We start from the raw sequence: 25,493 nt of genomic DNA on the forward strand, positions 1-25,493 counted from the left end.
ATACTGATGCTCAAGTAGTTGGGCGATTTTTTTTGCAACTGTGCATGTGTATGATGCATGCATTACGGTTACACAGAGCGTATGCACAAAGGTGTGGTTATGATCAGACACACAGTAATAGAAATGGTGTGAAAGTGGCGGGCATTCCTGGGCTAGAAATGGACGTAAAATATGGTCTGCAGGCCTAGGGGGCAACAGTGAAGTTTTGATGGTGCGACCAATGGTGGCGTATGATGATGTACTAATCAGTATTAGCGTGTACAAAAGCTACAATGGGCATCTCAGTAATTGCATATTCGCCCACGTGGATCTACACAAGGGAACAAGTTGCAGTCGACCGCCAATAGACCCTGCTGAGTGTGCGTCTAGCCCCCCCCCCCCCTTTTTTTTACATGATTACAGTAACTGCACATTTTCATTCTGTATTTGTGTGAAATTGTGAAAATATCTATATAAAGTTGCACTATCCCCTTTATACAGCGTTATGAACCCCATATGGAGCATTATATATAAATATAATAACTTAGGAGATTCCTGATGTTGATGGAAGGTACTGCAGTGGCCCTTATTGTTTGTGATGTAGTGTAAGGCATACATTTGGCCTGATCACCCAACTTTAAACGCTGGGAAGTATGCAGGTCCATTTCTGCCTCTATGTATGTTCTTATTATACGTTTTGATTTGACGTGGCCATTTACGTTTTGAAAAAGAAAAAAAAAAGAAAGGCCCGGGGAAAGAATAAACAGATCATCTTCTTTATTCAATTTGCTCCGCCAATGCCAAAAGCCCCCGCTAGGGGGCGGACTCCCTATTCTACATTACTGGCATGGAATGAAAATCAACATAACGCAGCACGGTGCTTACACAGGGAACGGTGAAACAGCAGGATCGTACACGAGTCAACTAATGTAAAAAACCAAGATCGGCAAACAGCATTTGTTATAGCGGAAACTAGAGACTGCAGGATGTGACGTCAGAACCTGGCATGTGAAGCTTCAGTGGGAAACTGACAGTGATGGCGGAAGTGGCTGTGTTGCTACCCGTGATGGCGGAAGTGGTGGAGGAGAAGATGAAACCGGACCCGGAGAGAAGCCGTTTTCCTCATTGCGTCGTATGGACGCCAATACCTGTGCTGACGTAAGGAAGGGTTCAGTATATCTGCAGGCAGCATGACAACATATAGATGAACATTTGCTACAGTGCTATCTTGATCTGCATTTGCCATTTCTAGATGTATGATTACATAAAACAATGTACCTCTAATAAATCCAAGCTTTATTTTATTAGTCACTATATAGGGGTATGAAGCTACCTGCAGAGTGCTTATGCAATGGCCTTTGAAGACTGAGGATTGCAAAAAGTTCAGTGACTTTTTTTTTTTTTTTTTTTAAATGACAGATTAATATTGTCCCTAATGCTGGGTACACCCAAAATGATACGTTCCATGAACGATGTCATCAGTGTTTCCACTTGATATCCCGGTCAAACGAGGTAGTGCATACACATACTTGCTAACGATATCGTTCAGTGACGTCCTCCTGCCTCCGTCCTGTACATGCATTGTCAACAACATAATCAAAACTGACCTGCATGTACAGACAACAGAAGCCCTCGTTAACGACCTGGGAGAGCATGCATTGTTAACGATATTGTGTGTACACACTGGATGATTTTACAAAAGATATCACTCGACTGGGTGAAAATGAGCGATATTGTTTACAATATCTATTGTGTACCCAGCTTTAATGTCACTATGGGTCCGATGTATCAGACCTTGGGCAGAGATAAAGTACAATCAGCATCTGTAATTTTTCAGACACAGCCTGTAACATGTAAACCAAAGAAGAAAGAAAGAAGAGTGCCCGAACAAAAAGTCTTCTTTCTTTCGTCTTTGGTTTATACCTGACTCTAGGAATCAACACCAACCTTGTAACTTAGTAGGATTTTGCCGTACTATATGATGCCCTATATGTACTGTACACACGTCTATTTGATTTTAATTGGATCAAGTCAGTGGATTGGCACTTGATGTGGCTCAGATATTAAGCTTGGCTTTTTGGTAGGTGGTACAAGTGTGACGTTATTTCAGTTTTGTATGGTATCCAGATATGTAATTTTCTCTTTTTCTGTGTGGACCTACAAGTCTCAGCATGATAGCATCTCTCATTATGTTTGGAATAAGGGTGTGCAGTCCAAGGTCGTGTAACCTATTAAAGTACATAGTCTGCGCTCATAAGGGTCCTCCCTTATATTTATAAAAGTGCTGTGTGTGGGTTGGCTCCAATCTCTGTGTCTCTCTTGCCATTCTTGGGGAGAAACTCTCTCTGTATCCCCTGTGTGTGTGTGGCGTGTTTGTGGTCACCAATAGCAATGTCCAGGGACTCTGTGTCATATGCTGCAGAGGATTTGTCCTCTCAAGATGATCCCATTCCATGTAATCAGGATTGCACTGATTTAGCACGGATTCCAGCAAGGGAGCCGGAATGGTTATCCTCTATCAAAAATATGATTTCTCAGATTTCACAGAGGGTTGCACAGAATTAATCTGCTACCCAGGTGCTGCAGAATATGGCAGTCTGGCCCAGTTCTGGTACCTCAGGTCCCCCTGCTGTGTACTCCCATAAGCGTCCTTTAGCACAAATTATGCAGGATGACACCGATACAGATGGTGACGGTGATGATGGGGTACGGGGGACAGCATCTCTTGCTAAAGGTTTGCAGTTGATGATAGAGGCTATTAGGGATGTGTTGAATATTAATGATACACCACCTGAGCAGGTTGAGGAGGCTTACTACACTGAGAATAAGAAAGCCTCGCTAACCTTCCCTGCGTCAAAAGAATTAAATACTATTTTTGAAAAGGCTTGGGAAAACCCTGAGAAAAAATTCCAGATCCCTAAGAGGGTTCAGGTGGCATTTCCTTTCCCTGTTGAGGATAGGAAAAAATGGGAAAGCCTGCCTATTGTTGACGCGTCAGTATCCAGATTTTCAAAAAAGGTGGTGTTGCCTGTTTCGGGATCTACCGCCTTGAAAGAGCCGGCTGATCGTAAGATTGATAATACGCTCAAATCCATGTACACGGCTTCAGGGGCTATACTGTGTCCCACTATTGCCAGTTCTTGGATTGCCAAAGCTATAGTAAAGTGGTCTGGCACCTTACTTGAAGATTTGGATACTTTGAGCTATAGTAAAGTGGTCTGGCACCTTACTTGAAGATTTGGATACTTTGGATAAGGATGATGTTGGCTTATTTTTGCGCAACATTCTGGATTCAGCAGGATTTCTGGTGGAATCCATGAAAGATCTGGGTTCCATGGCTGCAGGAATTTCTTCCATGTCAGTCTCTGCGCGGTGAGGACTGTGGCTACGTCAATGGTCTGCCGACACAGAATCCAGGAAGAGTGTGGCGTCCCTACCATATACAGGTCAGGCTCTCTTTGGGGAAGCGCTAAATGCGTGGATTTCCACGGCTACAGCGGATAAGTCTCCCTTTCATCCCTCAGCTGCTCCTGCTCCGAAGAAACCGTTTTCTTCACCTACATCACAGCCCTTTCGGACTACGAAGCCCAGAAAGGCCAGGCCGTCAAACACCTTCTTTCGGGGAGGTAAGCTCAAGTTCAAGAGACCCGCTACGGCAAGTTCCCAGGAACAGAAACCTATTTCAGGTACACCAAAGTCCTCCGCATGATGGTGGACTGCTGGTCCCGGAGGTGGGGTCGGTAGGAGTGAGACTCAGGCAGTTCAGTCATGTCTGGGTGTCGTCCGGCCTGGATCCCTGGGTGCAAGATATTGTGTCCCTGGGGTACAGGCTGGAGTTTCAAAATCTCCCCCTCACCGATTTTTCAAATCAGGTTTACCAGCTCTGCTGGCAGACAGGACGGTCCTACAAGCCACCGTCCCGAAGTTGGTGGAGTCACAAGTCATTGTGCCCGTACCACCTCATGTGCACAACAAGTGTTACTATTCAAACCTTTTCGTGGTACCGAATGGTTCGGTCAGGACCATTCTGAACCTAAAGTCTCTTTCTGAAGGAGTTCAAGTTCAAAATGGAGTCTCTAAGAGCGGTTATATCAAGTCTGGAAGAGGGGGAATTCCTGGTATCCCTAGATATCAAGGATGCATACCTCCACATTCCGATCTGGCTGCCGCATCAGGCGTATCTCCGCTTTGCCTTGTTGGACTGTCATTTCCAGTTCCAGGCCCTGCCATTCAGCCTCTCAACGGCACCGAGGGTATTCACCAAGGTGATGGCAGAGATGATGGTTCTCCTTCGCAGACAGGGGGTGAACATCATTCCATATCTGGACGATCTGCTGATAAAGGCATCGTCCAGGGATAAACTATTGCGGTCCATTGCTTTCACGATCGATCTTCTCAGTGTCCACGGTTGGATTCTGAACCTTCCAAAATCACACTTGGAACCAACCAGGAGGTTGTCCTTTCCTGGGATGATCCTCGACACAGGAGTATAGAGGGTATTTCTTCCACTGGAAAAAGCGTTGGTGGTACAAACAATGGTCCGGGATGTCCAGAAGCCAGCCCAGGTGTCAGTTCATCAATGCATTCGCCTTCTGGGAAAGATGGTGGCCTCTTACGAGGCTCTCCAGTACGGAAGGTTTCATGCTCGGTCCTTCCAACTGGATCTCCTGGACAAGTGGTCAGGATCTCATCTGCACATGCACCTGAGAATTCGTCTGTCGCCAAATGCCAGGATTTCGCTCCTCTGGTGGCTCCAACTACCTCACCTTCTGGAGGGCGGCAGGTTCGGGATTCAGGACTGGATCCTTCTAACCACGGATGCAAGCCTCCGGGGCTGGGGCCCAGTCATTCAAGGGGAGACCTTCCAAGGAAGGTGGTCAATTCTGGAAGTCGGCCTTCCGATCAACATTCTGGAATTAAGAGCCGTATACAACGGTCTTCTTCAGGCGGCCCATCTTCTAAGAAATCGGACCATTCAAGTGCAGTCGGACAATGTAACAACAGTGGCTTACATAAACCGACAGGGTGGAACGAAGAGCAAAGCTGCCATGGCGGAGGTAACAAGAATCCTCCTTTGGGCAGAAAAACACGCTTTGGCGCTGTCAGCAATCTTCATTCCGGGAGTAGACAACTGGGAAGCAGACTTTCTCAGCAGACACGATCTTCATCCGGGGGAGTGGGGTCTTCATCCAGAGGTGTTCAGAGACATGACAGACCGTTGGGGATTACCCCAAATAGTCATGATGGCCTTTCTTCTCAACAAGAAGCTTCGGCGTTATTGTTCAAGGTCGAGGGACCCGCAGGCAGTGACAGTGGACGCCCTGGTGTCTCCATGGGTGTTCCAGTCGGTGTATGTGTTTCCACCACTCCCACTCATCCCAAGAACCCTAAAGCTAATAAGGAGAACAAGGTTTCAAGCGATCCTCATTTCTCCAGACTGGCCGAAAAGGGCTTGGTACGCGGACCTTCAGGATCTACTACAAGAAGAGCTGAGAGGCCCCTTCCTCTTCAAGAGGACCTGCTGCAGCAGGGGCCGTTCGTCTATCAGGACTTGCTACGTTTGACGGCATGGAGGTTGAACGCTTGATACTAGCTCGGAAGGGCATTCCGAACAAGGTTGTTCCTACCCTGATTCAGGTTAAGAAAGGAGTAACGGGGGGCGTGGTCTGGGGTCTGAAGGAGGCAGACGTGCTGGAAAAGAGCTCCTTAGACCCATAGCCCAAATTAACTATTCCCCTTGTGTCTACGCCTACTAGGCCACCCCACTTCATCTGCTGCCCTCCTGGTGCCCCCCAGCTGAGACCCCTGAGGTACCGCGGAATCGGGGAGCAGTTTTAACTGCTCCCGCGGATTGCGGCCTGCGGGGTCGGAAGAAGCCGGGGCCTCGATTTTAGCAGTAGGCCAGGGACGGCTCCGGGACCCGCTGATCGGGCCGCGAACATCAAGAGGAGCTTTAAACACTCACCTACCGCCGGCCGCTTGCTGCGGCTAGTCGTTTCCTCCCTGCCTCCGGCTTCCACAGTGACGGGGACCCGGCAACTCGGCAGACGGGAGGAGGACAGAGGACGCCCGGCGGCCATCTTAAGTTCAGTGAAAGGCACTGTACTGTGCTTTCACTGCAGCTACAGCACCGTGTAGAAAAGAAAGAAGGGGGATCCACAAAGCTGGGACATATAGGCTTGCTCACACTACAAAATACTATAAAAACAATCACAGTTCTCCCCCCACCCATCTATCCATCCACTCATCCACCCATCCATCCATCCATCCATCCATCCATCCATCCATCCATCCATCCATCCATCCATCCACCTATCCATTTAATTACTCTTTATAATTGCTGGCTGACTCCTTAATCGGTGGCCTGGGGTCCCGTATATACACCCCGATCGAGATATATCAGAGGCACCACCATTACAAGTGAAAACATGGGCCCCTAGCCTCGTGCATGCCTGCCTGATGCTACCCTAAGACCACGAGGGGGGTTCTTGCACGATGACGGCCCTCATGCTACATAATACCGAGGAAATGTGAAAGTGTAATTCTAATCTGCTCTATCTAAAGACCGATCTCATGGTGAAAGGGATAAAGAAAAAAAAGAAGGCCAAGACTAAGCCGGACGAGATTCCTCCCCCCGCGAATCGACGTTCATCAGATCTACGTCAGTTCCTAACCTCTCCAACCTCGACCCTCTCTGCTTCTACTAACGTCCCGACCTTCTCGAGTGTACACGACCCGGTGGACGACATGACCTTCCCTGGGCCTCCGGAGCCCTCACAGGCCCTCTCCCTATCTGCGGAGATAAGTGAAATATTGTCTCATGTACGATCACTTCCCACGAAACAAGACCTCCGCCTTGGAGACCCGTCTACTATCCACCATCACTCAGGAAGTGACAGCGCTCCGACAAGATATGTCTCAAATCGCGACTCGAGTCGATGTCCTGGAACGCCATGAATCGTCTACTGTGGATTCTTTGACTAAATTTCGGGAAGTGCTATCTCACCAACGGGACGATATCTCTTTCTTAAAGTCGCGCATAGAGGACATGGATAATCGCGGCCGGCTAAATAATATTAGAGTCAGGGGCCTGCCGGAGAGCGTCCAGCAAACAGACCTGGTACACGCCTTATCTAAGATATTCGGGGAACTTTTTGACCTGGACCCGAATAAAGACATCATATTCGATAGAGCTCACAGAGCCCTTCGCCCTCGAGGCTTGCCCTCCGACAGACCACGGGACGTGATTTGTAGGCTACACTATTACGCCCAAAAAGAGGATATAATGAGGCCGGCCCGTCTACTAGACAACATTGAATTTCAAGGCGACAAGATTCAGATATTCCATGACCTTGCCTGGTCAACCTTACAACAACGTCGCGCCTTGAAACCTCTTACAGACTCTCTCAGGAAGCTCGGGCTGAAATACAGATGGGGCTTTCCATTCTCCCTCCAGGTCTCTCATGGCGGCAAAATTGCGAGTCTTTCTAGACCGTCGGACTTACAGGCTTTCTTCACGATTTTAGGTATCCCCCCGGTTCCGGTTCCTGACTGGGACGCCTTTCACCACCTTCCGGACTTACCTGTTGTACTCCCTCCAGATGACGCGTGGCAGCAGGTTCGCACCCCACGGATGCGGGGATCCACTCCTGGCCCACGACTTTCGAAGCCTCCTTGAGTGTGATGCCTCGTCCCGAGTGGATGTAAATTTACTTGCCGAATATGTTATACATTGAGTTTTTCTATCTCTTCATAGTGCAATGTATTATTCACCAATGTGATCGGTTTTTGTTTTTACTAGTATTTTCTCTTTTCCTTTTTATTTCTTGTTGTTTTTGTTTACGTGGGTGGATAACAGTGTACAGACACTAAAGTCTATTGAAACCCGGGTTGATGACTTGAGGTTTGTCTGTGCGCTCTTATACCAATACATGTACTTATATATTTGTATGCTCTATTTTTCATGTTTCACATATGCCTAGTGCACACCTCGGTAATACCGTATATTTAACGAGTTTCTATTTTGGGAGTGGTCGTTGTCCTGAACCCCCCGCAAGACCCCAATATGCTGCATCCCCTGTTTCTTTGGACTAGGAGTCGGCAGGATTCCGCTCCTGTCCTTCTTGCAGCAGTTCTTGTAGTAATACTACTCATGTTTAATGTTAAAGTATTTTTTGGCGGAGATTCCCCCGCCGCAGCTTTTTCTTCCTATTTCTTTGCTCTTCCTTTTTTCCTACCTCCCCCCCCCTGCTATCTTTCCCTCACCTTTCACAGGGTCTGCCGAAGAGAAGACTATCCTGAAACGATTGGATCTGACTGATAATGGGGGTGAGTGATTTACACGTAACTACCCTTAACGTTAAGGGGCTGAATGTCCCTGAAAAAAGGTCTAAACTTCTTAAATGGCTTAGAGACGAGAAAATAGACGTTGCTTTTATTCAGGAAACACACTTCAAGATGGGACACGCTCCGTCCCTAAAATGTCACTATTACCCGCATGTTTTCCTGTCCAATAATTCGGCTGGTAAAACACTGGGTGTAGCCATCCTACTTGCCCGTCATCTGCCTGTCCTCAATGTAGCCTCCCACAGAATAGCTGAAGGTAGAGGGTTGCTGGTGAAATGCGACATACATGGCCAACGTTTCTCTTTTTTAAACATATATGCCCCCAACGCTAAACAACCCTCCTTTCTATCCTCAATTCTAGAAGACGCAGAACCTCTATTGGAGGGGGTGGTGGTGATGGGAGGTGATCTGAATTGGACCCTGGATCCTCGCCAGGACAATTCTAAAATGATCTCCAGCAAGCCAGAAAGGGAGCATAGGGGAATGAGGCGTGCTCTGCTCGACCACCATCTGATCGACACTTGGAGATTGACACACCCCACTGATATAGATTACACCTATTTCTCACACCCACACCAGACATATTCCAGGATCGATTATTTATTTTTGAGTCACCGACACTTACACCTTCTGTCTGATGCCTCTATAGGACAGATTGTATGGTCCGACCATGCCCCAGTCAACCTCACCATACGCTTACCTCCCAACGCACATCGCCAATGGTCCTGGCGTTTCAACGACACTTTCTTACAAGATGCAGACTGTAAGTCCCGAATTGATAACGCTTTGGACTCCTATATTGGTACCAATGACTTAGATGACATCTCCAAAGTCTCAGTATGGGAAGCACACAAATGTGTTATCAGGGGGGTCTGTGTTCAAATAGGATCCTTTCGCAAAAAGCAGAGGGAGAAACTCAGAGAGGATTTACTGTCTAAAATACAATCTCTAGAACTTCTACATAAAAAATCCCAAACCCCACAACACTACGCCGATCTCGAAACTGCTAGGGCGGCTCTGAATAAGTTACTCTCAGATAGAGTCAAGTTTTCTTATCGGAAGTGCCGTAGCAGATACTATCAATGGGGCAACAAGCCTGGAAAATTATTGGCCATAGCACTTAGAGAACAACGTGCTCTTACTTTCATTCATACAATTAAAGACAATCATGGCCAACCCCAACACCAGACATCTCACATAGCCAGGGCCTTCAAGACATATTACTCTACCCTGTATAACCTCTCCGGCCCAACCGGCAGATTTGACAGGTCGTCCCATCAAAAAGCCATAGCTGACTATTTAAAGACCTTACATTTCCCCACACTGACCGCAACAGAAATAGAAGAGCTGGACGCCCCTTTTTCTACTGAGGAGGTCCAGAGAGTTATTGAATCCTCTCCTAATGGCAAGAGTCCCGGCCCTGACGGATATACTATTGCATATTACAAAGCTTTTAAAGAGAAATTAATCCCCATACTTACAAGAGCCTTTAATACTATATCTGACCAATCGCCCTTCTCCCCACAATCTCTCGAAGCCCATATTGCAGTTCTACCCAAAGAGGGTAAAGACCCCAGTCTTTGCTCCAGCTACCGCCCAATCTCCTTATTAAATATTGATATAAAGCTTTTCGCTAAATTGATTGCAAACCGCCTTAAACTACTATTGCCTGGCTTGATACACGGAGATCAAGCTGGGTTTGTTTTAGGCCGAGAAGCCAGGGACAATACCACCAAAGTGCTCAGCATGATTCACTATGCAGGTCAGCTCTCATCCCCATCTATCCTACTGTCAACCGATGCAGAAAAAGCTTTTGACAGAGTGGACTGGGATTTTATGACCGGAATATTGAGACATCTGGGACTTGGTAACATCTGTCTCCACAGAATCCTATCCCTCTATACCTCCCCATCCGCCAAAATTAAGATTAATGGCACCCTTTCTGACCCCTTTCCAATTTTCAACGGTACGCGACAGGGATGCCCGCTATCCCCATTGCTCTTTGTCCTCTGCATGGAAGCACTAGCCCGAAGCATTAGGGCTAACCCAAATATTTCGGGCTTGTAAGTGAGGGGAACCGAATACAAACTGGCATTATATGCCGATGATCTACTCGCAATAATCACGAATCCGGTCACCTCTCTGCCAAACTTAATGGTGGAGTTTGAGAGGTTTGGAGTCCTCTCTAACTTCAAAATAAATTATTCCAAATCTATTGCCATGACCTTAACTGCACCTCCTGCTATAGTAGAAAGCCTGAAACAAGCCTTCCCCTTCACCTGGCATGATCATAAATTAAAATATTTGGGGGTGTTACTGACCAATGACTTATCCAAAGTGTTCTCCCTAAATTTTAAACCCTTACTGTCTAGGCTTCGTTTAGACTTCCTGTTGTGGAAAAAGCTGAGACTGTCCTGGTTCGGAAGGATCAACGTAGTTAAAATGAATGCCCTCCCCAGGATTTTATTCTTTCTCCAGACCCTTCCGATACACATGGCTTCGAGATGTCCAGAGGCTTATCCGTACATTCGTATGGGGTGGTAATACACCTAGATTTAAACATGATATTTTGTTCAGGAGAAAACATCAAGGGGGGCAACAACTCCCACATATCCCTATTACCACGCAGTACACCTGAATAGGATACTGGAATGGACACGTGCCAAGGATCGCAAACAATGGGTCCTCCTAGAGGAGGGCTGTCTCCCATATTATATAGAGATTGCACCTTGGCTCCCTACCCTCCCGAAGGTGTCACATCCCACGGTCTCTCCCACGCTCAGATTATGGGCCAAGTTGAGATCCCAGAGTTATATATCCTCCAAACGGTCCCCCTTAACCTCTTTTCTCTATAACTCCGAATTTGCCCCTGGCCTTCAAGGGACTGCTTTCGCCCCATGGGCGGAAGCTGGGATCTTTAGAGTCGGTCAGCTGGTGAGCTCGGGTAGGGCGCGCTCTTTTTCAGATGTTCAGTCCTCTTGGAACCTACACAGTGCTGAGTTTTGGAGGTTCCTGCAGGTCCACCATTTTATATCATCTCCCAAGAACTTCTCTGACGTAACTAGGGACCTCACTGGATTTGAGAGACTATGTATCTCCCCCAGTTCACCCACACATACTATTTCTCAAATTTATACGTTGATTATGGAAAATTTCTTCCCACAACCTCCTACCTTCTTGGCTTCCTGGGAAAGGGAATTGTCGGGGCTACCTACTCAAATAAACTGGGAATCCGTGTTTAAGAACGCTCAGGCGAGTTCTTTATGCATTTCGACACTAGAGACCCTTTATAAACTTATATATAGGTGGTATAGGACCCCTCGTGCTCTCAATAGAATGTTTCCTTCTCTTTCAAATATGTGTTGGAGATGCAAAAATGCCCCAGGGAGTTTTATACACATTTGGTGGGATTGCCCTCTTATAACTCCATTCTGGGCAGAAGTATTTAAATGCACCGAACAGATAGTAGGTGACGAAATCCTGAGAGACCCAGATTTCTGGCTCCTTAATCACACCCCCGCAAGATCACACTCCTACAAACATTCCCTGTTAAGACACCTTTGCAACGCTGCTAAAGCGGTAATCCCAATTCTTTGGAGATCTACCTCTCCACCCTCAATTAAAATGTGGTTCACAAAGATTGATCACTTTTTGGACATGGAAGACTTGGTTTCCTTCTCATCTGGGAAAACAGTTAACTTCATAGCTATTTGGTTTCCCTGGTACGACTTTAAAGACACATCGCAGTATAGGTCCTATATTGCGACATAACCCCCCTCATATTGGTATACGGGCCCATATTCATAGCTGCACCATTATTTATACCCATACCCATACTCCGACAGTGTTGTTCCTGTACTGTGGCCCAGACTCAGGATTGGTGGAGATCACCCATACACTCCCCAAATAGTCTACCCGCACCATGCAGACCGTCACACCTGACCCTGCCCACTCTAATCTTCCCTTGCTTATCCTCTTTTCCTCTTCTCTTCTCTCTTTTCTTCCTCTTTCCCATTCATTGATGCTGTTTTGATATTATGCTCTTCACTTATAAGTTTTAATGATGACAGAAATGCAGACAGATATACTTCAGCTAAGGGCGCTTGATGTGGGGGGTACTGATGGATATATGCTACGCGATATTTCTGTATGCCCTCCTTTTGTCTTTTGTTTTTTGAAAATGTTTCTGTAATGTTTTTGAATACTGCTTTGACTAATAAAAACAGTTTACACAAAAAAAGAAAGGAGTAACGTCTAAACATTACCATCGTATTTGGAAAAAATATGTGTCTTGGTGTGAGTCCAAGAGGTTTCCTACGGTTGAGTTTCAACTGGGACGGTTTCTCCTCTTCCTGCAGGCAGGAGTGGATATGGGCCTGAGGTTGGGATCTGTGAAGGTCCAGATTTCGGCCCTATCCGTTTTCTTCCAGAAACAATTGGCTTCCCTCCCTGAGGTTCAGACCTTTTTGAAGGGAGTTTTGCACATCCAGCTTCCCTTTGTACCGCCTACAGCGCCATGGGATTTTAACTTGGTGATGCAGTTTCTCCAGTCTGACTGGTTTGAGCCTCTGCAAGAGGTAGAGGTCAAGTTTCTTATGTGGAAGGCTGCCACTTTGTTGGCCTTAGCTTCTGCTAAACGTGTGTCGGAGTTGGGGGCTTTGTCGTGTAAGAGCCCCTACTTGATCTTCCATGAAGATAGAGCTGAGCTCCGGACACGTCAGCAGTTTCTTCCGAAGGTTGCGTCGGCATTTCATATCAACCAACCTATTGTGGTGCCAGTTGCTACTGACGCCTCAATTTCATCTAAGTCCTTAGATGTGGTAAGTGTTCTGAAGATCTACAGTATGTGAAGAGGACTGCTCGTCACAGAAAATCGGACTCTCTTTTTGTCCTATATGATCCCAGGAAAATTGGGTGTCCTGCTTCTATGCAGACTATCTCTCGCTGGATCAGGTTCACTATCCAGCATGCATATTCTACGGCAGGATTGCCGTGTCCTAAGTCTGTAAAGGCCCACGCTACTCGTAAGGTGGGGTCTTCCTGGGCGGCTGCCCGGGGTGTCTCGGCATTACAACTTTGCCGAGCAGCAACTTGTTCTGGGTCGAACACGTTTGCAAAGTTCTACAAGTTCGATACTTTGTCCTCTGATGATCTGAAGTTAAGTCAATCAGTTTTGCAGGAGCCTCCACGCTCTCCCTCCCGTTCTGGGAGCTTTGGTACATTCCCATGGTACTAATGTGGACCCCAGCATCCTCTAGGACGTAAGAGAAAATAGGATTTTAATTACCTACCGGTAAATCCTTTTCTCGTAGTCCGTAGAGGATGCTGGGCGCCCGCCCAGCGCTTCGTTTTCCTGCAGTTGTTATCTGGTTCAGTACATCTTTGTTGTTAGTTATGTACTGCATTATTACTTGGTAAGTATTGTTTCAGCTGTTGCTGAAGTTTTTCAAGCTCGTTAGCTTGATGTGCCTTGTATGTGTGGGCTGGTATGAATCTCGCCACTGTCTGTGTATAATCCTTCTCTCGAAGATATTCGTCTCCTCGGGCACAGTTTCTAGACTGAGTCTGGTAGGAGGGGCATAGAGGGAGGAGCCAGCCCACACTCTCAAACTCTTAAAGTGCCAATGGCTCCTGGTGGACCCGTCTATACCCCTATGGTACTAATGTGGACCCCAGCATCCTCTACGGACTACAAGAAAAGGGTTTACCGGTAGGTAATTAAAATCCTATTTACTAGTTGCCAAAATGGGGTTTTGCTTCCTGTTTTTACCACTGTGTATATTGTATACTAATTTATTTATTTATTAAGTTTCTTTTATAGCGTTGTTCTTTGGAAACAACAGTGCTAAAACAAAATTGGGTAATAACAGACAGTAATAGATGCAGGAGGGCCCTGCTCACAAGCTTACAATCTAGAGGGAAATAGACATTGATACACAAGGATAGGTGCTATCTATTGCATAATGGTCTACCAGATTTGCAAAGGTTCTTGATGGGCTGTATGACATGGCCACACAGCAGTGTTGGTCAGGAGGATGTGAAAGTGAAGAGAGAGAAAATATGTGAGGATATGTATAGACTGTACAGAGGGGATTGGATAGGAAAGCCTATGAAGGTTATGTGAGTGGTTCTAGAATTTGATAAGATTGCCTGAAGAGGAGGAACTTAGGAGGGTTGACAATGAAATGCCCGCAGAGATGATGCCGGCAGTCAGAATACCATCTGCGGCATTCATGTTTAAAATCCGACGGGTCTGGTAAGCATGGTACCCCTAACCATCCCTCGCAGCCTAACCCTAGCCCTCCCTGGTGGTGCCTAAACCTAAACCCCGCTTCTTGCAGCCTATACCTAACCCATCCCACCCCGGCAGCCTAACCCTCCCTATCCCCGGGGTGCCTAAACCTGACCCCCTCTCTGCAGCCTACAATTAATCCCCCTCCAGCAGCCTAACCCTCACCCTCCCATGGGGTGCCTAAACCTAATCCCCCTCTCCTTCCCACAGCATTATGGTCTTTATTGCTGTATCCAATTGGGGTCTATTTTCATCGTCCAAAAATATACCTGCGATCGCGCAAAAACACACAGGATCAGGGATAAGTCCCCAATCCCATGTATTATCGTGGCTCCGGCAGCCGTTTATCGCGGATAATCTGCGATAAGTGCAGGCATTAGGAGGTGGGGGGAAGCCCACCACATTTGGGCTAATAGGATAGCCACCCGGTGATGCAATTACCTTCGGTCATTTATAATTGGACACCCCCTTAACTGGTTACTTTGCGAAGATGGGAACTGAGCATAATAGTGTAAGTTGCTTATTTTATGCAGTAACCTTGTATAAATATTGCTTGACCATAATGCACGTTTTGGATTTAATTCTTCAGATGGCTGTTTCCATTCATTGGTCATATGGGGATCTGTACATCATCTGGTGTGATCCGAGACTTTGCCGGGCCTTATTATGTGTCTGTGAGTAAACTGTGGCATGCTGAAAACCAATTACAGAGATTTTAAAGCTATCCACGGTCTCCTGTTTATTTGTTTTACTATTGAGTCCAAAATCTAATTATATTTTATGGAGCTAATTTCTTACTTGAAATACACACTAATGATGCAATTAGTTGGAAAAACATCCCCTCTAGTGTTAATAGATATTTAAACCTCTAAACATATGTTTTTAGTATAGCACAGTTCATTTACTGCAATGCCTTTGTTCCAAGTATCATTAAGTATCCCGTTATAAAATTGTCTTGGAATGTTTATATAGTGAGAAATTAAAATGTTGTCTGACTGTTGTATAACACAGAATTATATGGTTATTAGTTTTTATTTTTATTTTTTTAGATCATAATTTTTTTTATCACCTTGCTATGCCATATATAAGATTTGTTTTATATATTTGTCATCTAATAATCCTCAAGTACATTGACAGATCATACTATCAATATGACAAGTGGGTAAATATGAGCACTAGAAATTGTGTATTGTGGGAAATGTAGTATATCACATTTACTGTGGTTAATAATAATTGTTAAAAATAAAGAAAAATAAGTGAGCAAGAACAAATGTGAACAGCTTTTTTAAGTTCTTCTTGGTGGAAGGCAGAGTACTTCAGTCCAACTGGGCTGGTAGCAAGCTTTCCCTGTCTTACCCTAAAGACACCGTTGGCGGTATTGTTCTGACCGCTGCTGAGGTGCGGGCACGCTTCGGCATCCCGGCGGCGGCTGCTGGTGATGTCAGACGCTGGGGAGCTTGAGACCGCTGCCTTCCACCTAGTGAGTGCACTCCGGCGCGTTTCGAAATGCTGCTGGATTCTTTTCCAAGGAGTGACCCTCCCTTGCTAGGGCAGGGGCTTTGCCTTTTTAGCGGCAAGCATGTGTTCCATTAAAATCAGTAAAAACAATGGTTACTGTTTTTTCTTTGTTTAGCTCGAAATAATAAAAAATACTTCTAACAAAATAGGATCAAATGTCTAGAAGTAAAACTAAAATAGAAATAAATTATTAAATAAAAATAAAGTAAAAATAAATGAATATAAAAAGAAATAAAATAAGACTAAGAATTAAAGGTAATAAAGGAAAGGAATTGAAAGCAATTCTATCAATATAGATAGGAGCAGTACTGAGAAGTAGAAGAAAATACAAGATGTTAGAGCAAAGAGAGGGGCAATCTTTTGTAGGTTGTGTATGGTTAGATTGTAATAGTGATGGATAGCGGTGAATAGTAGACACATGTTTCTTTTTACATCTTTTATAGTTTTTCTGTTGTTTCTGCTTATTAACCACGGTACATGTGATATAGTATATTTCCCACACCAATACACACTTTTTAGCGCTCATATTTACCTACTTGTCTTAAAGAAATTTATCTACATTGTTCATTTTAGCACAGCATACTACGCACTACCATTTAAGATCATACTATCATGCTTAAGGTACTATGACCCCAAAATACCTTCCTAATTATGTATAGTTCAAAGGAAAGTATATGCCCATTAAAGATTTAATGTAACTACATTAATATACCCAATGTGAATCCTTTTTTTGTTTTTGTTTACAGGAGGATTGCATGGCATTTGGGAAGCCAGTCAAGTAAGTGGCTTTCTTACAATTACACAATTTCCTTTCAATCTCCTTATTTCTCATTTGCTTCTCCCATGTTTGTTCTGATCCCCTTTCCTTAGATATTGGCAGCTAGATCCTAACCTTGTATTTGCCAGTGGCACCAACCCTTGGGATACAGCAGTCCATGAAGCTTCTGAAGAATATAAACATCGAATGGTGAGCTCCCTGTCCCCTACCTCATCTCTCTGTCAGAGTAGCTTACACTATACTGTTACTATATTGTATTATGTAGTACAGTACTGTAATTCTACATCCCACAGTTAGGGCGGTATCCTATTAGCTGCAGTGAGTTACCGCAGCTAGAGGAGTCCTCCGGGGCTATCCAATTAGCCCCGTAAACCGGCACTTATCAGGGAGTATGTTCCCGATAAACAGCCCCAGGAGACCCGTTATCGGACGCGAACACATGGGTCTGTGATGTTATCATGGATCCCATGTGTTATCGTACGATAACTGGTGATTTACCGCACGGTAAAAACGGGCTGTAATTGGATAGCCCAATAGCATTATCAGGCTAAAAAGCCTGTTATTACCATGCGATAAATCACAGCATCTAATAGGATACCGCCCGTAGGGGGAGATGTGTCAAACCTTCTAAAGAGTGAAGAAGTTGCCGATAGAAACCAATCGGCTCCCATTTTCTAGATATGGGCAACTTGCCAACTTTGCCAGTCTTTAAAAGGTTTAATCAATTTATTATCAATCTCTTTCATTTTTTTCTGGTATATGCGATGGTCTTGATGCATCACATATTTCCCTCCTCTCCTTGTAGCACAACTTGTGCTGTGATAATTGTCATTCCCATGTGGCCATGGCCCTAAACCTTATGAAATACAATAACACCTCCTGGAATATGGTAAAACTCTGCTTCCTGAGCCTGGTCTACAGCCGATATGTCAGGTGAGTACATGCCTTTCACTACTAATGTATTTCAGTATCTGAATATATCACTGTTCTACTTAATATGCACTTTTTGACCATCATGTGTGCTTCTAGTGTTGGAGCCTTCCTGAAGACCTGGGTTCCCTTCTTCCTGCTGGTAGGGGCAATTCTCACAGTCATTCTCACCTTACACTTGCTGTGACATTTTCAGTGTGGACTTCCAAATGACTATCAGCCATCCTGACTCTAGCCCCACCAGAAATGAAGGGGGAGATGGAACAGAGGACAGTGTCTTCAAACTGTGTCAATTATCTGTTCACTTTCTGTTTCTGTGAGACTCGCATGGCTCCTTTATCCTGTCTCTTTAAACCAACTGGAAAATTGCAGGAAATGTTATTTTAAATGTTTGTGGTATTATTCGGATAAGCAGGTACTCTTACTAACAATCGTATAGAACTTAGGCTCTCATGTAATATACCCAAACCAATAATTGGTGTCCAAATCTCACTCATAAGCACAGTAACACGTACACAGTACGGTTGTAAATAGAATGCCATTGCTTGTATTTCATTGGTAGTCACCTGTTGGTGTACGGGAGTGCATATGTATGTGTGTGCATATAATGATATATATAATCTACTATAACAATGTATTTGCTGCAATGATGATATTGTACAGTTAGATTACTGCCCAGTATGTGGTGTTTTCATAATGTTGATAGCATATGGGATAGCTAACATCTGTACCGTAATCATGTGGCAGCCTGGAGTCCCCTACACACGTACCGTTTATCTCTGTACAGATGTGCAAGATTTTTATACATGTAAGTATGTTAATTCTTGGGAAATGGATGATTAAAAAACAAAGAAAGGTTTTCTTGTTCTCACTATGAAATGATAGTTCCGATTAATATATATATATTTCATGCGCACACAATATTAAATGTCCATTGAGAAATTTTAATGCCAGGTACACACTAGGACAACCCAGATCACGGCTGACGGGAAGACTGATGAAAAAATACATTGATTGCCCGTACGCACTGACCGATAAAGCGTGTCACCATGCAATATATCGTTCATGGCTGCATTAAACTGCATGCCGTCGTTAGACGGGTCTTCCCATCTACCGTGCAGCACAGCAGATGTTGGCGGGCAAGAACGCGCTGATGTCCATGCACATTAGACGATATGGTCGATATGTTGCTCCAATCTGCGATATCGGAAGACATACTGTATTGTCTAATGTGTACCCAGCCTAGGTCTAACCCATTATTCAAGATATACAGGTGTGTTCGCTTACATCTAGCCTCCCTGCACATTAAACAGCGCTTCTAGTCACACCATGCCGTGACTTGGTAGCTCCAAGCGTCTTTACGTGCAACTTTCTCCATTAAAATGTGTCGTTTTCGCAAAGTAATGTGAATAGAACGCACAAGAGGCCTATGTTTAAAATGATATGAGGTATGGCTATATTCTGTGTGCGATATGAATAAGACACATTTTCTACAGAACAAAAACGCCGGCACTAACGGAGTTGCACGGGACTTGTCAGCTCACTCATGCCAGGCATCTCCCGCCACGTGGCATATTGTGGCAAGCTGTATGAGGGCACATCTGTATGGCAACAGCGCATTAAAGAGAGAACACAAAAATCTACAGACGCATAGCTACAACATAGCAATACATATTTTACATAACACAATCAATGATTTATGTTATTGCCACCAAAACAATGGATCTCCCCACATCCATCATGTGCCAGACACTTCACAATTTATTACACACAACAGACAACAACGCCTCCCTCAGTTACTTGGAAGAGAATGGAAATTACTGCTTACAGAGCAAGACATTGGGAGCAGTTATTTTTAGTTAAAACAAACAACAACCTACAGTACCTAGAAATACAATAAAAAAGCCAAGTGCAGAATTGGGAGATCATTGCAGGAGCAAAGTGATGGAATGAAAATGTATGCATTCCATGTGACCATAGGACAGAGCTTATAAAACGCGGTCCTCAAGGCACCCCAACGGTGCAATTTTTAATGTAATATTCAAGGCTCAGCTCAGATGGTGAAATCAAATTGACTGAGGTGCTAAATAAGTCACCTGTGGTCAAGTATGGATAACCTTAAAACCTTAACCGTTGGGGTGCCTTGAGGATCACGTTTGAGAACTTCTGCCATATGATATAACAATATTTAGCCAGGTAAGTGGGCAATACTGCATTAAGGTACCAGCGTGGCATGTACAGACATCCTTGAGAATATACACATAACCATGCCTCGGAAATTCCAAGGTGATATAATAACTGTATTCAAATTAAGTGTACAAATTCCTTTTATAATATAGTTTAATGGAAAAGATGCTCTATCATAAAGAGAAAGTCTGCTTATGGTTGTGGTATTACCATATCCCCTCGATACAGCGAGTAGCCGGATTAAGGCTTTGTTGGGCCCAGGCACTTAAGCCCTACAGGCCCCCACATCTATAGGCTGCATGTCTGTACCCATCTATATTTGTATGTGCACATCTACATATGTCTACATTTATGTTCCCCTCTGAGCCCATCTATCTTTTTTATATTTACATATCATATGCCTGTATGTGCACCTCCCCCCACTTCAGTATGTTCGTCCATGTCCCCTCATCTGCTACTGTGTGTACTTTATTGTGCCCTCTTATGTCTGTATGTTTTTCAATGTTCCTCTTCCCTGCAAAATGTGTGTATCTTATTACATACATCAATCTACTGGCCCAGTGGTTTACCTAAGAAGGTCGCCATCTTATTTCTCTTTTCCCTGCCGGCTCCTCTGACGCCACAATGATGGTCTTCACTGCTAACCAGGCTCCTGTCAGAGGTTGCACTCACCCTCCCATGCGGGTCACTGTTCTGGATCAGCACTGGTACCTATGCCCTTCTCACCATCCCATACTGCTCCTAGATATAGTGGTTTGGGTCTCATACATGATGGGCACTTTGGATTTTTTGACAGGTTTTTCACAGATGATTTACAAATTGTAAGACCTTTTTGGGTGGCTCAGTGTTCCCCAGTTTGCAGCAGTCAAGGATTTGACAGAATGAGTGTTCCTTATAAGGGATAAAGTAGCTGACCAGTGTGCCTGATATTTCATAGCAGCTGAAAAAAAATATCTTAAATTGTATATAAATTTACTGGAATGAGAGAGGGGTGGATAGGAAGTTGCATTTTTAGGGCTTTCCTGGATGTGCAAGAATTTAACAGCCATTTTTATCCACAAAAAGAACTTCAGTTTTCTATTGGCTCTGACGCTGGTTATTTTGCTTCTAATCCTGAATTGTTAATGGGACACACTTTAAAGGGGGGTACCTGAGGGAATTGTCCCAGAGGGGTGTCAGTGTTTACACCATTTTGATCCTTGGGCTAAATGTTTGCAAATAATTAATTTGGTGCATTTGTTATGCTATAATGTGCACATAACTATATCAGGGACGTATTAAGAGAGGAGGTGCTGTCTCCGGCCAGGCCCCCTCCTCTCTAGCAGTCAGTGACCGCGACTCTCAGCACTAGGCGGTGTGCAGGTCTCACGGAAAATGGCGCAGCGACATTTTTCTTACTGCGCATGTGTAAAATGGCAAGAAAATGGCCACCTAGTTTCAGAGTCATGATCACTGCCGTGGAACTCTGGAGAGGTAAGTATTGAAGAAATGGGGGAAGGGTGTATTGTGTGGGTCCCTCTGAACCCAGGGGTCCGTGTGCATCATACACACTGCACCCATTATAGATACACCACTGTATATCTTTTTATTTATTTATTTTCTTCAGACTACTTCCAACTTAGATATACTTTTTAGTATTCTGAGGCCTTCCATGATTTTTCTGTAACAATATTAGTATTTTAATTAGTGTGTTTTTTATGCTTTACATGTGTGGGGGGTAAATGTGAATGTGACAGACTGGTTGCTTGCTGTAGCTATCTGCCTTAAGAGCCTTGTAGAGTGAAATACTAGTTGGCACTGCAAATCGCAATGTGTTGCTTCGGTTTTTTTCTTCCTATTACATAAAACTGTTTATATTGGGATTTGTAACAAACTTGCAATAAATTATCTAATTTTGATATACTGCTCCATATGCATTTTGCATTATTCTTTGGCTGCAGTTGCTCTTACCAAATGAGGACGGTACAAGATGTGCTTATGTGTTGTGATTGCATTGGGTTTCAGGACTCCTGTTTCTGCACATCCAGGACCATATCTTCAAGGCTTTGTACTTACACTTGATATAAGATCACTGCTACCCAATGTGTAACAATTTTGGCATTTGCTTTTTTAGGTAGTCCACACTGATTGATTAGAGCATCTGCTGAGTTAATTCTTCAAACAGAGGTCATGCAAAGAGTGTGCTTCTTGAGATTCAGGCTTCTCTGCGCAACCAGGTACACTTCTTGTTTGTGATGGCATCTCCCAAGAGCAAATGGGTAGTAATACACCTTGAAGTGCAAGTGGCAAACCAACCAAGTGTGGTTGTGAAAAAACCAATGACGTTTTGCAGTGTACATCATTCTGCTTTCTAAGATCCTGAATATCTAAATGTTCTCATCAAAGAATAGTGATGCAAGACTCATGCCAGCTCTATGATTGGCTGTAAGGGGCTCATAAATGGCACTGTATGTATCTCCTCTTTTCAGACTTCTACCAGAGGATCTATGTGAAAAGTGGCAAGGGGTAGGGATTTACCTCCCCTTTAGTTCTTTCATGCATGAATTAACCTATTGCACGATTAAAAAAAATAACATTGTATTTCTACATTTTTAAATTAAAGAAGTTATACACACGTCCACCATCATGCATCTGCAACATAAAAAATGTCCATATTATCATGGATAAACAGTTGTTTGACCGTGAACGTTTTTTTCCCCCCCTGCAAAAAAGGTAAAATGAAACCAATGTCTGTCAGAGGCAGGACTAGCAGCAGTACAGCCGGTGCAATGTACCAGGGCCGCTGCAGTGAAGGGGCACGTAGCCGGTAGGGTTGCAGTGAGTTGCACTGACTGATTATATGACACTGCCAGTGCTGTGCTACCCGCCGCCAGTATCCCAGACACTAGAGTTAAACACTGTGGTCTGTGGTTCTGGCACCGGGTGAAGGGGGAACATGAGCCGCTCTCAGCTCCTCGCCTTTCCTCTGGCTCACTGAGCGGCTTTACCCTTTCCATTGTTTTAGAGCAGAGGTTCTCAAACTCGGTCCTCGGGGGCCCACACAGTGCATGTTTTGCAGGTCTCCTCACAGAATCGCAAGTGAAATAATTAGCTCCACCTGTGGACCTTTTAAAATGTGTCAGTGAGTAATTAATACACCTGTGCACCTGCTGGGTTACCTGCAAAACATGCACTGTGTGGGCTCCCGAGGACCGAGTTTGAGAACTTCTTTGTTAGAGTATAGTCTACTCAGCATCTGGTCCGGTCCTCAAAGGGGTGTTCAGGCCAATGCTAAGTTTCACTGTGTCTCACCAGGTTGGTGGGTGTAAGGGAAATAGTGTAAACATATAGTGGAAGTCATAACTGTTCTTGCACGCTGGTGGCAGTACATACTTGCCCTTGTGATGCCACCTCCCTTTCATCACCCACTACCTCTCCCCATAACCTTCCGTTACACTCTCTACCTCTCCATCACCCATTGCCTCTCTATCTCCCACTATTTCTTCTTGTCACAAACTGCCTCTCCCAGTCACCCCCTCTGTCAACCACTGCCTCACCCTCTCTGGTGTCACCATCTCCCCATTACCTGCTCTCTGCTGTCACCCTATCCCCTTTTCATACTTTCTCCCAGATGTCATCGTCTGCCTCTCCCTGTCTCCCACTGCCTCTCCCTGTCACCAACTGGCCCTTCGTCACCTTTTCCCTGTCACCTTCTGCCTCTTCTTTTCACCATTCCCTCTCTGTCACCCTCTACCCGTTACCCACTGACTATCACCCACTTCCTCTTTGTGGCTTCACCATCTCCCCATCACCCTCTCTCTCCTGTCACCCCCTCTCATCGCCCCTTGCCTCTCACAGGTGTCACCCTCTGCCTTTCCCTAAAACCTTCTCAATGTCACCTTCTGCTTCTCCCTGTCACCCTCTGCCTCTCCCTGACATAAACCTCTGCCTCTCTTCATTACCCTCTATTGTTACCCTCTGTCTTTCCTTGACACCCATTACCTCTCCGTCTCCCACTATCTTCCCTGTCACCCACTACCTCACCCTCTGCTTGTTACCCACCACTTCCTGGAGTCACTATCTCCCCATCACCCCTCTCTCTCCTGTCACCCTCTCTCCTCACCCTTTGCCTCTAACAGGTGTCACAAACTGCCTCTCCCTAACACCTTCTCCGTGTCATCCACTTTCGTTTCCTGTAACCCTCTGCTTCACCAAAAGTGGAGGAGGGAACCAAAAGTATATTTCTCTTACGTCCTAGAGGATGCTGGGGACTCCGTAAGGACTATGGGGGTATAGACGGGCTCCGGCAGGAGATAGGGCACCTAAAAAAAAACTTTGACTATGGGTGTGCACTGGCTCCTCCCTCTATGCCCCTCCTCCAGACCTCAGTTAGATCTTGTGCCCAGAGGAGAATGGGTGCACTGCAGAGAGCTCTCCAGAGTTTTCTGTGGAAAAAGAATTTTGTTAGGTTTTTTATTTTCAGGGAGTCCTGTTGGCAACAGGCTCCCTGCATCGTGGGACTGAGGAGAGAGAAGCAGAGCTGGCTTGTCAAGTTGGGCACTGCTTCTAAGGCTACTGGACACTATTAGCTCCAGAGGGAATCGGAACACAGGTCTCACCTCGGGTTCGTCCCGGAGCCGCGCCGCCGTCCTCCTCACAGATGCCGAAGGTAGAAGCGGATAGAGAAGACAGAAGACATCTTAGGCGGCAGAAGACATCAGATCTTCATGAGCCGCTGCGCGCCATTGCTCCCAGTCACACACACACAGAGCAGCACTGAAGGGTGCAGGGCGCAGGGGGGGGGGGGGCGCCCTGGGCAGCAATAAACCTCACATTTTGGCATAAAACAGTGGCATTAGACTGCGGAGGCAGTAAATCGCTGATCCCCCGCCATTTTATTGAAAAGTCACAGGGAACGAAGCCCGCCGTCGGGTGGGCGGGGCTTGATCCTCGGCACTAACCAGCGCCATTTTCTCCACAGAAGCTGCTTGAGAAAGAAAAAGCTGGCTCCCTGGTCTCTCCCCTGCTGAACACAGGCTGGAAAAAAGAGGAGGGGGGCACTTTGGCGACGCAGTGAGTGGGAATTGACATAATATATATAAAAAAGCGCTATCTGGATATATATATTTTCTTCCAGTGTTGTTAAGCGCTGGTGTGTGCTGGCATACTCTTTCTCTGTCTCTCCTTAGGACCTGGTTGGGGTTTTGTCCCCTTATAGGTTAATCCCTGTGTGTGTGGGGTGTCGGTACGTGTGTGTCGACATGTCTGAGGCGGAAGGCTTCTCCAAGGAGGAGGTGGAGCAAATGAGTGGTGTGTCCCCGTCGGTTGTGCCGACTCCAGATTGGATGGACATGTGGCATACGTTGCATGCAAGTGTGGCATCTTTACATAAAAGGCTTGATAAGGCTGGTTTAGGGGGGACATCAGGCGGTCAATCCTCAGATTGGACCGACTCACAGGGCCCGTCGGGGTCTCAAAAGCGTC

General features: G+C 45.3%; 1 protein-coding gene across 1 annotated transcript; it reads left to right on the forward strand.

The window, feature by feature from the left end:
- Positions 1-963: 963 nt before the first annotated feature.
- On the forward strand, positions 964-21,942 carry TMEM222 (transmembrane protein 222). Its single transcript, XM_063954700.1, has 6 exons — positions 964-1,137; positions 15,207-15,291; positions 16,882-16,913; positions 17,006-17,102; positions 17,719-17,846; positions 17,943-21,942. Exons 1-6 carry the CDS (start codon positions 1,016-1,018, stop codon positions 18,028-18,030), a joined length of 552 nt encoding a protein of 183 aa, XP_063810770.1. The 5' UTR covers positions 964-1,015; the 3' UTR covers positions 18,031-21,942.
- Positions 21,943-25,493: the final 3,551 nt, after the last annotated feature.

This window comes from Pseudophryne corroboree, chromosome 2, assembly GCF_028390025.1.
Source record: "Pseudophryne corroboree isolate aPseCor3 chromosome 2, aPseCor3.hap2, whole genome shotgun sequence".
NCBI lineage: Eukaryota > Metazoa > Chordata > Amphibia > Anura > Myobatrachidae > Pseudophryne > Pseudophryne corroboree.

Excerpts from the sequence above, each read along its gene's own strand:
- TMEM222 (XM_063954700.1), top strand. The coding sequence starts at position 1,016 with ATGGCGGAAGTGGCTGTGTTGCTACCCGTGATGGCGGAAGTGGTGGAG. Across the intron at positions 15,292-16,881 it reads CCGGGCCTTATTATGTGTCT|GAGGATTGCATGGCATTTGG; the intron begins GTGAGTAAACTG and ends TTTTGTTTACAG. Across the intron at positions 17,847-17,942 it reads GTCTACAGCCGATATGTCAG|TGTTGGAGCCTTCCTGAAGA; the intron begins GTGAGTACATGC and ends GTGTGCTTCTAG.